We start from the raw sequence: 15,601 nt of genomic DNA, 5'->3' as shown, positions 1-15,601 counted from the left end.
CTCTCTTCCTCTCTCTCTCTCTCTCCCCAGGTGAAGAACGCGGGTAGGAAGCTAGGCCGGCGCTGTGACATGTGCTCCAACTATGAGAAGCAGCTGCAGGTTATCCAGGGCCAGGAGGCGGAGGCTCGAGATCAGGTGACCCTCCCTCTGCTTCCCTCTCCGCTCCTCTGCAGCCGGCTGCGCTCATATTTAACTCCTTCTGATGATGCAACATGGCCGTTCGTCCAGTGCCCCAAAAGTGTGAGGTACCCCGCCACTTTGACGTGCAATGAGTTGCGAGATGCGAAACGGCTACAATGAAGACAGTGAAGAGAGTGTGTATTCAGTGAAGAGAGTGTGTATTCAGTGAAGAGAGTGTGTATTCAGTGAAGACAGTGTGTATTGCAGCGAAGCGTTCATGACATCCAGTCACTTTCATGGAATCAGAAGACACAGACGTATTAATGTCATTTTGACGTCCATCCATCCATCCATCCATCCATCCATCCATCCATCCATCTTCATCCGCTTATCCGGGGTCGGGTCGCGGAGGCAGCAGCTCCAGCAGGGGGCCCCAGACATCCCTTTCCCTGGCAGCATCAACCAGCTCTGCCTGGGGAATCTTTAGCCGCTCACAGGCCAGTGTGGAGATGTAGTCCCGCCCACCTAGTCCTGGGTCGACCCCGCGGCCTCCTCCCAGCCGGACACACCTGGAACACCTCCCTAGGGAGGCGCCCAGGAGGCATCCTCACTAGATGCCCGAACCATCTCAACTGGCTCCTTTCGACGCAAAGGAGCAGCGGCTCTACTCCGAGTCTCTCCCGGAGGACTGAACTTCTCACCCGATCTCTCAGGGAGACCCCAGCCACCCTCCGGAGAAAACTCATTTCGGCCGCTTGTATCCGTGATCTCGTTCTTTCGGTCATGACCCATCCTTCATGACCATAGGTGAGGGTGGGGACGAAGATAGACCGGTAGATCGAGAGCTTTGCCTTTTGGCTCAGCTCTCTTTTCGTCACAACAGTGCGGTAAAGCGACTGCAGAACCGCACCGATTCTCTGGCCAAACTCCCTCTCCATAGTTCCCTCACTGAACAAGACCCAGATACTTGAACTCCTTCACTTGGGGTAAGGACTCATTTCCTACTCGGAGCAGACAGGCCACCGGTTTCCTGCTGAGAACCATGGCCTCAGATTTAGAAGTGCTGATTCTCATCCCAGCCGCTTCACACTCAGTTGCGAACCTATCCAGAGAGTGCTGGAGGTCGCAGGCAGATGATGCCATCAGGAGCACATCATCTGCAAATAGCAGCGACGTGATCCCCAGCTCACCGAACTGCAAACCCACCTCGGCGCGGCTACGCCTCGATATCCTGTCCATGAAAATCCCAAACGGGATTGGTGACAAAGCGCAGCCCTGGCGGAGGCCAACCCCCACCGGAAAGGAAGATGACTTACTGCCGAGGACCCGGACACAGCTCTCGCTCTGGGTGTACAGGGATTGGATGGCCCTAAGTAGGGACCCCCTCACCCCATACTCCCGCATAACCCTCCACAAGACCTCTCGAGGGACCCGGTCGTAAGCCTTCTCCTGCCGAGGACCCGGACACAGCTCTCGCTCTGGGTGTACAGGGATTGGATGGCCCTAAGTAGGGACCCCCTCACCCCATACTCCCGCATAACCCTCCACAAGACCTCTCGAGGGACCCGGTCGTAAGCCTTCTCCAAGTCCACAAAACACATGTAGACAGGTTGGGCAAACTCCCAAGCCCCCTCCAAGATCCTCGCGAGAGTGAAGAGCTGGTCGGTGGTTCCACGACTAGGACGAAATCCGCATTGTTCCTCTTCAATCTGAGGTTCGACTATCGGTCGGACCCTCCTTTCCAGCACCTTGGAGTAAACTTTCCCTGGGAGGCTGAGTAATGTGATGCCTCTATAATTGGCACACACCCTCTGGTCCCCTTTTTTGAATATTGGGACCACCACCCCAGTCTGCCACTCCTTCGGCACTGACCCAGACTTCCACGCAATGTTACAGAGGCGTGTCAACCAAGACAGCCCCTTAACACCCAGCGCCTTCAGCATTTCTGGACGGATTTTCATCAGTCCCTGGGGCTCTGCCACTGGAGTTGTTTGGAAATTGACGACCCCCCATCATCTTCCGGCTCTGCCTCGATCGTAGAGGGTGGATTAGTCGGGTTCAGGAGTTCCTCAAAGTGCTCCTTCCAACGCTCAACAAACTCCTCAGTTGAGGTCAGCAGTGTCCCCTCCTTGCTGTATACAGCTTGGATGGTTCCCCGCTTTCCCTTCCTGAGGTGTCTGATGGTCTTCCAGAAACACTTTGGTGCCGATCGAAAGTCCTTCTCCATGGTTTCTCCGAACTCCTCCCACACCCGCTGCTTTGCCTTGGTCACGGCCGAAGCCGCAGCCCTCGGGCCAGTCGATACCCTGCAACTGCTTCTGGGGTCTCCCGGGCTAACATATCCCGGAAGGCCTCCTTCTTCAGTCGGCAGCTTCCCTGACCACTGCTGTCCACCACGGTGTCCGAGGGAAATCGATCGACGAAATTGATCATCGACCTTCGGCCTAAGGTGTTCTGATGCCAGGTGTACTTGTGGGCATCCTTGTGTTCGAACATGGTGTTTGTTATGGACAAACCGTGACTAGCACAGAAGTCCAACAACAAAACACCACTCGGGTTCAGATCGTGGTGGCCATGCCTCCCAATCACGCCCCTCCAAGTTTCTCCATCATTGCCTACGTGTGCATTGAAGTCCCCCAGTAGGACAGTGGAGTCCCCTGCAGGAGCCCCAAAAAGGACTCCACTCAGGGTCTGCAGGAAGGCCGAGTACTCTGAACTGCTGTTCGGTGCATAAGCACAAACCACAGTCAGAGTCTCCCCCCCCCCACAGTCCTAAGGCGCAGGGAGGCGACCCTCTCGTCCACTGGGGTGAACTCCAGCACAGAGGCGCTCAGCTGGGGGCTAGCTAGTATAGCCACACCTGCCTTACGCCTCAGACTGTGAGCAATTCCGGAGAAGAACAGGGTCCAACCCCTATCCAGGAGTTTGGTTCCGGCGCCGGTGCTGTGCGTGGAGGTTAGCCCCACCAGGTGTAATTGGTATCGCTCCACCTCCCTCACAAGCTCCGGCTCCTTCCCCCCCAGCGAGGTCACGTTCCATGTCCCCAGAGCCAGCCTTTGCCACCCGGGTCCGGCCCGTCGGTGCCCCCCGCCTTCACCGTTACCTAGTTGGCAGCGCACCCGACCCCGACAATTCCTCCCGCGGGTGGTGGGTCCACGGGACGATGGAGGATGAGATGGTGTTGCCATGATGCTTGTTCGGACTGGGCCTGGCCGGGCTCTGTGGTAAGCCCGGCCACCAGGCGCTCGCATGCGGGCCCTCCGTCTGGGCCTGGCTCCAGACGAGGGCCCCGGGCTTCCTCCGGGCCGGGTCTCTCTTCCTTTTAGTTGTTCTGTCATCAGGGTTTTTTTACCTGTAACCCCAGGTAGGGTGGCTAGGGGGTACTACCACTTGCCCAAGGTGGACCCCGAGACTAGTGGAGGGAAGGAGGCGTTGACTCGGATATCAGAGTTGATAGTGACTTTAATGTTGAGTCTATATGGATATCAGAGTTGATAGTGACTTTAATGTTGAGTCTATATGGATATCAGAGTTGATAGTGACTTTAATGTTGAGTCTATATGGATATCAGAGTTGATAGTGACTTTAATGTTGAGTCTATATGGATATCAGAGTTGATAGTGACTTTAATGTTGAGTCTATATGGATATCAGAGTTGATAGTGACTTTAATGTTGAGTCTATATGGATATCTGAGTTGATAGTGACTTTAATGTTGAGTCTATATGGATATCAGAGTTGATAGTGACTTTAATGTTGAGTCTATATGGATATCAGAGTTGATAGTGACTTAATGTTGAGTCTATATGGATATCTGAGTTGATAGTGACTTTAATGTTGAGTCTATATGGATATCAGAGTTCTGAAAAACATAAAAAAATGATTTTCCCACTTCTGGACTGCTGGCCTCAATGCTATTTACACCTACTAAATTCAGGGCAGGTGCCCCTGCTGTAATCCGTGTTTGCCACATTCACATCCATTCATTGCTCAATATGGAGGCTATTCTCATTTACACGGCCTATTTTTGCTTAGTCATGAGGTTGCAGATGTTTGACTTTTCCTTTTGCCTGCAATTTGCTTCACGTTCGGTTTTAATGTCGCGTTCGACGGGGTTTCCGCTTGGTGAGCGGAGCACGCGTACTGCTTGCCTGCTTGCTGAGGTACAACCGTACTGCATAGCGAAAAGTAGGGATATTCAAAGGAGTAGTTCATATCAAAATCAACGTTTGTTTTCAGGCCATCTGTTGAATAGAATGGAATTCCACAGGCCCCCAAACGCGGTGGCACGGAAAAGCTTGGCACCGTTGACGCTAACTAATAGATGCCGGTTAGCGACTTCTATGCCAACTCGTCCCGTTCATCTGTCTGTGGTTCATGTTCATGTGGTTCATGTTCATGTGTCTGTGGTTCATGTTCATGTGTCCGTGGTTCATGTTCATGTGTCTGAGGTTCATGTTCATGTGTCTGTGGTTCATGTTTGTGTCCGTGGTTCATGTTCATGTGTCTGTGGTTCATGTTCATGTGTCCGTGGTTCATGTTCATGTTCATGTGTCTGTGGTTCATATTCATGTGTCCGTGGTTCATGTTCATGTGTCTGTGGTTCATGTGTCTGTGGTTCATGTGTCTGTGGTTCATGTGTCTGTGGTTCATGTGATGTGTCTGTGGTCTCAGGTGAAGAAGCTGCAGGTGATGCTCCGGCAGGCTAACGACCAGCTGGAGAGAACCATGAGTGAGAAACAGGAGCTGGAGGACTCGGTCAAGCAAGGCAATGAGGACACCACTGTCCAGGTCTGCTCTCTCTCTCTCTGTCTCTCTCTCACTCACACTCACACACACTCACACTCACACTCACACTCACACACACAGCTGCTAGAGTAGGTCAGACTTTCTACATTCCTCTTTGTTGCCTGTTTACCTCAGCAAAGAATGATGACATGCCCAGAACGTTTTCTCTCAGAAACATGCTGACTGTGTAGTTTTTGTGTTCCAGGTCTCGGCTCTTGTTCAGAGAGTGCAGGAGTCTGAGACGCTGCTCAGCACACTACAGCAGGCCTTCGGCCAAGCCAAGAGGACCACACAGGAACAGATGGTGAGCAGAACATACGCAGAACTACGCTCAAAGCTCTGCTTGGGCCTTGTAGTGTCTCCAGATTGTTCTGTTCAGAAAGCCTGTGTAAATAAAGATTCTCAGACAAACACATGCTGCTTGTGCTGTTACTGATGCAAGCAGCTCTGTGCTTTGAGTTAGAGGATGTTTCTCCTGCTAGAACGATAGAGGATGTTTCTCCTGCTAGAACGATAGAGGATGTTTCTCCTGCTAGAACGATAGAGGATGTTTCTCCTGCTAGAACGATAGATGATGTTTCTCCTGCTAGAACGATAGAGGATGATTCTCCTGCTAGAACGATAGAGGATGTTTCTCCTGCTAGAACGATAGAGGATGATTCTCCTGCTAGAACGATAGAGGATGTTTCTCCTGCTAGAACGATAGAGGATGTTTCTCCTGCTAGAACGATAGATGGTCACGGACAAATCAGACACCGTGTCATGATGTCTCCAGCAGACGTTAACAGTGCATCTGGAAAGTATTCGTATCCCTTCACTTTTTACACATTTTGTTATGTTACGCCCTTATTCCAACATGGATTCAGTTATTTTTTTCACACAATACCCCATAATGACAGTAAAAAAGGTTTTTGGGGGCAAATTTATTTAAAATAAAACACCATCACAGGTGCATATGTATTCACACCCTTTACTCAATACTTTACCTTTGGCAGCTCAAAACCTTGAAGCAATTGTAGCTTCAAGTCTTCTTGAATAGGATGCTTCAAGCTTGGCACACCTGTATTTGGGGTCTTTCTCCCATACTTCTTTGCAGATCCTCTCAAGCTCTATCAGGTTGGATGGGGAGCGTCGGTGCACAGACATTATCAGATCTCTCCAGAGGTGTTCAATCGGGTTCAAGTCTGGGCTCTGGCTGGGCCACTCAAGGACATTCACAGACTTGTCCCCAAGCCACTCCTTTGTTGTCTTGGCTGTGTGCTTCAGGTTGTTGTCCTGTTGGAAGGTAAACCTTCATTCCAGTCTGAGGTCCAGAGCGCTCTGGAGCAGGTTTTCATCAAGGATCTCTGTACTTTGCTCCGTTCATCTTTCCCTCGATCCTGACTAGTCTCCCAGTTCCTGCTGCTGAAAAACATCCCCACATCATGATGCTGCCACCACCATGCTTCACTGTAGGGATGGTATTGGCCAGGTGATGATACCACCATGCTTCACTGTAGGGATGGTACTGGCCAGGTGATGATACCACCATGCTTCCCTGTAGGGATGGTATTGGCCAGATGATGATACCACCATGCTTCCCTGTAGGGATGGTATTAACCAGGTGATGATACCACCATGCTTCCCTGTAGGGATGGTATTAACCAGGTGATGATACCACCATGCTTCCCTGTAGGGATGGTATAGTCAGGTGATGATACCACCATGCTTCCCTGTAGGGATGGTACTGGCCAGGTGATGATACCACCATGCTTCCCTGTAGGGATGGTACTGGCCAGGTGATGATACCACCATGCTTCCCTGTAGGGATGGTACTGGCCAGGTGATGATACCACCATGCTTCCCTGTAGGGATGGTATTGGCCAGGTGATGATACCACCATGCTTCCCTGTAGGGATGGTACTGGCCAGGTGATGATACCACCATGCTTCACTGTAGGGATGGTACTGGCCAGGTGATGAGTGGGGCCTGGTTTCCTCCAGACATCACGCTTGGCATTCAGGTCAAAGAGTTCAAACTTGGTTTCATCAGACCAGAGAATCTTGTTTCTCATGGTCTGAGAGTCTAAGAGAGAGAGAGAGAGAGTTTTGTCAAACTCAAGCAGGCTGTCATGAGCCTTTTACTGAGGAGAGGCTTCTGTCTGGCCACTCCACCAAAGACCTGATTGGTGGAGTGCTGCAGAGATGGTGGTCCTTCTGGAAGGTTCTCCCATCTCCACAGAGGAATGCTGGAGCTCTGTCAGAGTGACCATCGGGTTCCTGTTCACCTCCCTGACCAAGGCCCTTCTCCCCTGAGTGCTCAGCCTGGCCAGGCGGTCAGCTCTAGGAAGGGTCATGGTGGTTCCAAACTTCTTCCATTTCAGAAGGATGGAGACCACTGTGCTCGTTGGGACCTTCAATGCTGCAGACATGTGGCTCTTGTTTCGGAGGTCTTCAGACGATGCCTTTGACTTCATGGCTCTTGGTTTGTGCTCATGCACTGTCTACTGTGGGACCTTATACAGGTGTGCCTTTCCAAATCACTTCCTGTCAATGTAATTTACCACAGGTGGACTTTTTACAGGTTTCACTTTGCAATTATGGGCTATTGTGTGTAGAGTTTTGAGAAAAAGAAAAAGAATTTAATCAATTTTGGAATAAGGCTGTAACAAAATGTGAAAAAAGTGAAGGGATATGGATACTTCCTGGATGCACTGTACGCAGTGCACTGTTTGGCAATGAATCACTGGGTTCCATTTTATATGGAATCATACGGAGGAAACAGGAAGTTGACACATTATGGTAACTGGGTATTTTTTTTCCATAACCCAGGCGGTGCTGATGCAGTCCAGGGAGCAGGTGGCGGACGAGCTGGGCCGGCTGCAGAGAGACAACGAGAGCCTGCAGGGGAAACACCGCCTTCACCTGTCCCTCCAGCAGCAAGAGGACTTCACACTCCCTACCTCTGCACACGTATGAGCTCACACTCCCCACCTCCGCACACGTATGAGCTCACACTCCCCACCTCTGCACACGTATGAGCTCACACTCCCCACCTCCGCACACGTATGAGCTCACACTCCCCACCTCCGCACACGTATGAGCTCACACTCCCCACCTCCGCACACGTATGAGCTCACACTCCCCACCTCCGCACACGTATGAGCTCACACTCCCCACCTCCGCACACGTATGAGCTCACACTCCCCACCTCCGCACACGTATGAGCTCACACTCCCCACCTCCGCACACGTATGAGCTCACACTCCCCACCTCCGCACACGTATGAGCTTACACTCCCCACCTCCGCACACGTATGAGCTCACACTCCCCACCTCCGCACACGTATGAGCTCACACTCCCCACCTCCGCACACGTATGAGCTCACACTCCCCACCTCCGGATTACAATCTCCGTCTGTCCGTCGTCCGCACCATAGGCGTGTTTTTGTTCAAGTTTTTATCCTCTCACATTCACTGGGCGCTGCAGCTTGGAAGTTGTTAGTTTTTATCCAATCAAATGTCCTCGGGCAGGTGAGCCTGTTCAAACAGTATGTAACCACATCAATAATATCAATAAGAAACCTAATACTAAGATTGTATGGCTGCCATTAAGAGGCTGACTTCGCAGCAGGAATATTGGTCACAAACACGCCGTGTTCACATAGGCTGCATGATTGCATTGCGTGACGCAAGACTCGAGCGGAAGTTCCGGCAGTCAAGCACATGTTGGTTTGCAAGGTCTTCAGTCGTCACTCAGATCGGAGTGCGATCAGCACAACCTTCCTCAACTGGTCTCATTGTGGAATGAATGAAATTCAAATATGATTTGTATATGTATGTATATAGCTGCAATTCCCTCCAAAGTATTCTGGCGGGATAGATCCCCAGCACAGAAAGCTACCGAAGTATTCCTCTTCTTCGGTGGTTCACAACATCCGGTTTAATGAACGCATACATTTTTACTGCAAAGGTTGGAAAAATCGAACTCATGCAGAACACAAAACGCAATGATGCAGCGTCTCGCAAACCGTCCATTTGAAATGACTGGACTTCCGGTGTAACGTAATGCAATCATGCTGCCTGTGTGAACAAGGGGTTAAGAGTGCAAATGACAGACAGAGCCCCATAAATACTATGAAAGGTTAATGTTGCTGTTGGGGGGGTATAATGTAGTGGTGGCGGTCAGTGGGCAACTCCGTGAAATTAACTTACAGGCCCACAGAGAGATGTGGTGAATGTCTGCCATGTAAAAAGTAGACTATCTGAATAGTCGTTTGGTGTTCCAGATATGTATGAGTGTGTAGGTCTAGTAGAGCCCTATTCACACCTGAGTATCACCTGAGTGTGTAGACCTAGTAGAGCCCTATTCACACCTGAGTATCACCTGAGTGTGTAGGCCTAGTAGAGCCCTATTCACACCTGAGTATCACCTGAGTGTGTAGGCCTAGTAGAGCCCTATTCACACCTGAGTATCACCTGAGTGTGTAGACTAGTAGAGCCCTATTCACACCTGAGTATCACCTGAGTGTGTAGACTAGTAGAGCCCTATTCACACCTGAGTATCACCTGAGTGTGTAGGTCTAGTAGAGCCCTATTCACACCTGAGTATCACCTGAGTGTGTAGACTAGTAGAGCCCTATTCACACCTGAGTATCACCTGAGTGTGTAGGTCTAGTAGAGCCCTATTCACACCTGAGTATCACCTGAGTGTGTAGACTAGTAGAGCCCTATTCACACCTGAGTATCACCTGAGTGTGTAGGCCTAGTAGAGCCCTATTCACACCTGAGTATCACCTGAGTGTGTAGACTAGTAGAGCCCTATTCACACCTGAGTATCACCTGAGTGTGTAGACTAGTAGAGCCCTATTCACACCTGAGTATCACCTGAGTGTGTAGACTAGTAGAGCCCTATTCACACCTGAGTATCACCTGAGTGTGTAGACTAGTAGAGCCCTATTCACACCTGAGTATCACCTGAGTGTGTAGACTAGTAGAGCCCTATTCACACCTGAGTATCACCTGAGTGTGTAGGCCTAGTAGAGCCCTATTCACACCTGAGTATCACCTGAGTGTGTAGGCCTAGTAGAGCCCTATTCACACCTGAGTATCACCTGAGTGTGTAGACTAGTAGAGCCCTATTCACACCTGAGTATCACCTGAGTGTGTAGACTAGTAGAGCCCTATTCACACCTGAGTATCACCTGAGTGTGTAGACTAGTAGAGCCCTATTCACACCTGAGTATCACCTGAGTGTGTAGACTAGTAGAGCCCTATTCACACCTGAGTATCACCTGAGTGTGTAGACTAGTAGAGCCCTATTCACACCTGAGTATCACCTGAGTGTGTAGGCCTAGTAGAGCCCTATTCACACCTGAGTATCACCTGAGTGTGTAGACTAGTAGAGCCCTATTCACACCTGAGTATCACCTGAGTGTGTAGACTAGTAGAGCCCTATTCACACCTGAGTATCACCTGAGTGTGTAGACTAGTAGAGCCCTATTCACACCTGAGTATCACCTGAGTGTGTAGGCCTAGTAGAGCCCTATTCACACCTGAGTATCACCTGAGTTTGTAGGCCTAGTAGAGCCCTATTCACACCTGAGTATCACCTGAGTGTGTAGACTAGTAGAGCCCTATTCACACCTGAGTATCACCTGAGTGTGTAGACTAGTAGAGCCCTATTCACACCTGAGTATCACCTGAGTGTGTAGACTAGTAGAGCCCTATTCACACCTGAGTATCACCTGAGTGTGTAGGTCTAGTAGAGCCCTATTCACACCTGAGTATCACCTGAGTGTGTAGGCCTAGTAGAGCCCTATTCACACCTGAGTATCACCTGAGTGTGTAGACTAGTAGAGCCCTATTCACACCTGAGTATCACCTGAGTGTGTAGGCCTAGTAGAGCCCTATTCACACCTGAGTATCACCTGAGTGTGTAGGCCTAGTAGAGCCCTATTCACACCTGAGTATCACCTGAGTGTGTAGGCCTAGTAGAGCCCTATTCACACCTGAGTATCACCTGAGTGTGTAGGTCTAGTAGAGCCCTATTCACACCTGAGTATCACCTGAGTGTGTAGACTAGTAGAGCCCTATTCACACCTGAGTATCACCTGAGTGTGTAGACTAGTAGAGCCCTATTCACACCTGAGTATCACCTGAGTGTGTAGGCCTAGTAGAGCCCTATTCACACCTGAGTATCACCTGAGTGTGTAGGCCTAGTAGAGCCCTATTCACACCTGAGTATCACCTGAGTGTGTAGACTAGTAGAGTCCTATTCACACCTGAGTATCACCTGAGTGTGTAGACTAGTAGAGTCCTATTCACACCTGAGTATCACCTGAGTGTGTAGACTAGTAGAGCCCTATTCACACCTGAGTATCACCTGAGTGTGTAGGCCTAGTAGAGCCCTATTCACACCTGAGTATCACCTGAGTGTGTAGGCCTAGTAGAGCCCTATTCACACCTGAGTATCACCTGAGTGTGTAGACTAGTAGAGCCCTATTCACACCTGAGTATCACCTGAGTGTGTAGACTAGTAGAGCCCTATTCACACCTGAGTATCACCTGAGTGTGTAGACTAGTAGAGCCCTATTCACACCTGAGTATCACCTGAGTGTGTAGGTCTAGTAGAGCCCTATTCACACCTGAGTATCACCTGAGTGTGTAGACTAGTAGAGTCCTATTCACACCTGAGTATCACCTGAGTGTGTAGACTAGTAGAGCCCTATTCACACCTGAGTATCACCTGAGTGTGTAGACTAGTAAAGTCCTATTCACACCTGAGTATCACCTGAGTGTGTAGACTAGTAGAGCCCTATTCACACCTGAGTATCACCTGAGTGTGTAGGCCTAGTAGAGTCCTATTCACACCTGAGTATCACCTGAGTGTGTAGACTAGTAGAGCCCTATTCACACCTGAGTATCACCTGAGTGTGTAGACTAGTAGAGCCCTATTCACACCTGAGTATCACCTGAGTGTGTAGACTAGTAGAGCCCTATTCACACCTGAGTATCACCTGAGTGTGTAGACTAGTAGAACCCTATTCACACCTGAGTATCACCTGAGTGTGTAGACTAGTAGAGCCCTATTCACACCTGAGTATCACCTGAGTGTGTAGACTAGTAGAGCCCTATTCACACCTGAGTATCACCTGAGTGTGTAGACTAGTAGAGCCCTATTCACACCTGAGTATCACCTGAGTGTGTAGACTAGTAGAGCCCTATTCACACCTGAGTATCACCTGAGTGTGTAGACTAGTAGAGTCCTATTCACACCTGAGTATCACCTGAGTGTGTAGGTCTAGTAGAGCCCTATTCACACCTGAGTATCACCTGAGTGTGTAGACTAGTAGAGCCCTATTCACACCTGAGTATCACCTGAGTGTGTAGACTAGTAGAACCCTATTTAAACAGGGCTCTGCGTAGCTGCAGTGGATTCAAGGTGTGACCTGCTCCAGTATTTTCACTAGCAGTGCCCTTTATAGGCTATTGCTAATAGATCTAAAGAGATCTTTTGCTTTCCAATGGTGTAAACACTGTTTTGCAACTCTTAATATTGACGGCCTGACGCCTCAGAGGTCAGCTGACTGATGCTCTGGACTGAGGGTGCCCAGCGAGATGGAGCTCTGGCAATGCTGTCCAAAGCACATATGGACGATTGTTTTTCTTAATCTCAAATCGTGAAATGCTAGATCAATAATACTATCTAGGGAATATATTGCATCATTTTTCTATATCCGCACTGTTTGTCCTGTGTTAGAGAGCACTCTACACCATCAAAACACCAAATAATATAAATCATTTGGGGGTTGATTTTGATGAGGTTAAGATTAGTTTCACGGTGTCTATTTAGCAATCATTTAAACGTTTGTTAGATTCTGCAGCTTGTTGACCCCGGGGTAACCAGGGGGCTCTGGGGTCGGTGGTGATGAGGAGGGAGGCGTCATGGCCGATGGGAGATGTTTCATTTTTAGATGCTTACAGAACATCAACCAGCACAGAAATTACTGTAGTAAAATGGTTGAATTCAAAGTGGTATGAGCCAAGATCTGGCCTCAAGTTTGTCTCAGTCATCAGCCAGTGGATGAAGAAGCCATGGGTAAACAAATGAAGGGCTTTTAGCCAGTTTACCAACAAGATTTGGAGATTATACCAGAACTCTTGGATTAACACATCATTTTAAACACTGCAGTTAACTTTAACATGATCTTTTGTGACTCAGAATAGTAATGCAAACGGGTTTGGGGAAAGGAGATAGCCTTGGCTAGCACCTCATCTAACATTCAACCAGCTATTGTGATTATTCAGCGTTTAGCTCCATCACACTCTGCCAGCTGTAGTTGTTATTGTTGTTGTTGCCGTGTTGACCCGGTCCCGATGTCCCCTGACCCAGGAGCTGCAGGCCCTGGTGCTGCAGCTGAGGGAGGACGTGGTCTCCGTGCGCACGGCGGCGGACCACCTGGAGGAGAAGCTGAAGGCGGAGATCCTGTTCCTGAAGGAGCAGATCCAGGCAGAGCAGTGTCTGAAGGAGAACCTGGAGGACACGCTGCAGCTGGAGATCGAGGGCTGCAAGGAGGAGATCGGTGAGCCTCACCTGACCCTCCAGGACTGGGCAGGGATAGATAGTGTGATAGTCCTCACATGACCGTCCAGGACTGGGCAGGGATAGATAGTGTGATAGTCCTCACCTGACCCTCCAGGACTGGGCAGGGATAGATAGTCTGATAGTCCTCACCTGACCCTCCAGGACTGGGCAGGGATAGATAGTCTGATAGTCCTCACCTGACCCTCCAGGACTGGGCAGGGATAGATAGTCTGATAGTCCTCACCTGACCCTCCAGGACTGGGCAGGGATAGATAGTCTGATAGTCCTCACCTGACCCTCCAGGACTGGGCAGGGATAGATAGTCTGATAGTCCTCACCTGACCCTCTAGGACTGGGCAGGGATAGATAGTGTGATAGTCCTCATCTGACCCTGCAGGACTGGGCAGGGATAGATAGTCCTCACCTGACCCTCCAGGACTGGGCAGGGATAGATAGTGTGATAGTCCTCACCTGACCCTCCAGGACTGGGCAGGGATAGATAGTCTGATAGTCCTCACATGACCCTCCAGGACTGGGCAGGGATAGATAGTCCTCACCTGACCCTCCAGGACTGGGCAGGGATAGATAGTCTGATAGTCTCACCTGACCCTCCAGGACTGGGCAGGGATAGATAGTCTGATAGTCTCACCTGACCCTCCAGGACTGGGCAGGGATAGATAGTCTGATAATCTGGGCATTGGCCTAAAATGTGTAATTGGGACAGGCCGTCTGCTCATCTGGTCAGGTCCTGGTGCTCATCTGGTCTGGTCCTGGTGCTCATCTGGTCTGGTCCTGGTGCTCATCTGGTCAGGTCCTGGTGCTCATCTGGTCAGGTCCTGGTGCTCATCTGGTCAGGTCCTGCTGGTGCTCATCTGGTCAGGTCCTGGTGCTCATCTGGTCAGGTCCTGGTGCTCATCTGGTCAGGTCCTGCTGGTGCTCATCTGGTCTGGTCCTGCTGGTGCTCATCTGGTCAGGTCCTGGTGCTCATCTGGTCAGGTCCTGGTGCTCATCTGGTCAGGTCCTGCTGGTGCTCATCTGGTCAGGTCCTGGTGCTCATCTGGTCAGGTCCTGGTGCTCATCTGGTCAGGTCCTGCTGGTTTTGGGACCCTTAGAATTTCTTCTTCTGTCATTTAGATTTCATTTTCCCTCAAAAGTGGACCATGTTTTAAAGTAGGTCTATTAATTTTCAGCACTATTTTCCCCCAAATATAAAATTTTCATGTAGGAACTAATTTGTTTGTAGATGAAAGATATAAAATACATGCCCAGCAAGTGTTTGGAAACTGACTTTTATTTTTAACCGTGAAATTTGCTTTGCTTTACTGTGAAATTGCCGATTTGCTTTTTCCACACTGAAGATTCTTTGTACTCTCATTCCCTCTTTCCTCCTGTCCCTTCTTCTCTGGTTACTGTCCCCTCTTTCCTCCTGTCCCTTCTTCTCTGGTTACTGTTCCCTCTTTCCTCCTGTCCCTTCTTCTCTGGTTACTGTTCCCTCTTTCCTCCTGTCCCTTCTTTTCTGGTTACTGTTCAGACATCTTGGAAGGTATGAAAACACCAGAAGCCGCCGGGCCGCGTCCTAGACGACACACTAATACCTGAATAGAAGCACTCACTGCTCTGCTTTCATGTCTGTTTTTGTCATTTGATGTTTGGTCATCTTATGGGCATGAGGGGTGTTTGGACCTGAAGTGAAGCTGCCTCAGTACAATCATGTTAGCATTTCACTGTAAGAAATGTGCATAGTTGCGATGTTCATTTAAGATAAAAGACACAGTTCGCTTCTAGTAAAAACGTCAACTAGTTATTTTTGGACGGAGAATGGTTTGCAATTACATATATTGTGTCATTACAATTCAACCAAACAACCCAATAGGGGAGATTACAGGTAGTTTTATAGTTTTGCACTCAAAATATCTGGTAAAACGATTTAATGTAAGTGTAATACATAAACATTTGGTTGTGATTGGAATTTTACATGCTTTCATCCAATTTCATAATTTGTTTTCACCTGAGAAATGGTGTATTTTGTTCTCAACACTTCCTTCACTGCTCCAGGTGTCAGAATAATAGCTTTGGGGGTAGTTGTGTGTTTGCTTGCTTAGTATCTTGCTTAGTGATATCTCTTGCGTG

At 49.4% G+C, this 15,601-nt stretch overlaps 1 protein-coding gene across 1 annotated transcript in view; it reads left to right on the top strand.

Annotated features, from left to right (window-relative positions):
- Positions 1-15,601, top strand: part of rabep1 (rabaptin, RAB GTPase binding effector protein 1) — a 32,247-nt gene that overhangs the window by 9,411 nt on the left and 7,235 nt on the right. Inside the window, exons 10-14 of the mRNA XM_084449913.1 lie at positions 31-135; positions 4,794-4,910; positions 5,113-5,211; positions 7,718-7,858; positions 13,280-13,469. Of these exons, the coding sequence (XP_084306039.1) occupies positions 31-135; positions 4,794-4,910; positions 5,113-5,211; positions 7,718-7,858; positions 13,280-13,469 (652 nt within the window). The remainder of the gene's footprint in view (positions 1-30; positions 136-4,793; positions 4,911-5,112; positions 5,212-7,717; positions 7,859-13,279; positions 13,470-15,601) is intronic.

This window comes from Borostomias antarcticus (assembly GCF_949987555.1).
Source record: "Borostomias antarcticus genome assembly, chromosome: 15".
In the NCBI taxonomy this organism is placed as follows: domain Eukaryota; kingdom Metazoa; phylum Chordata; class Actinopteri; order Stomiiformes; family Stomiidae; genus Borostomias; species Borostomias antarcticus.
This window is presented reverse-complemented; position numbering and strand designations above follow the sequence as displayed.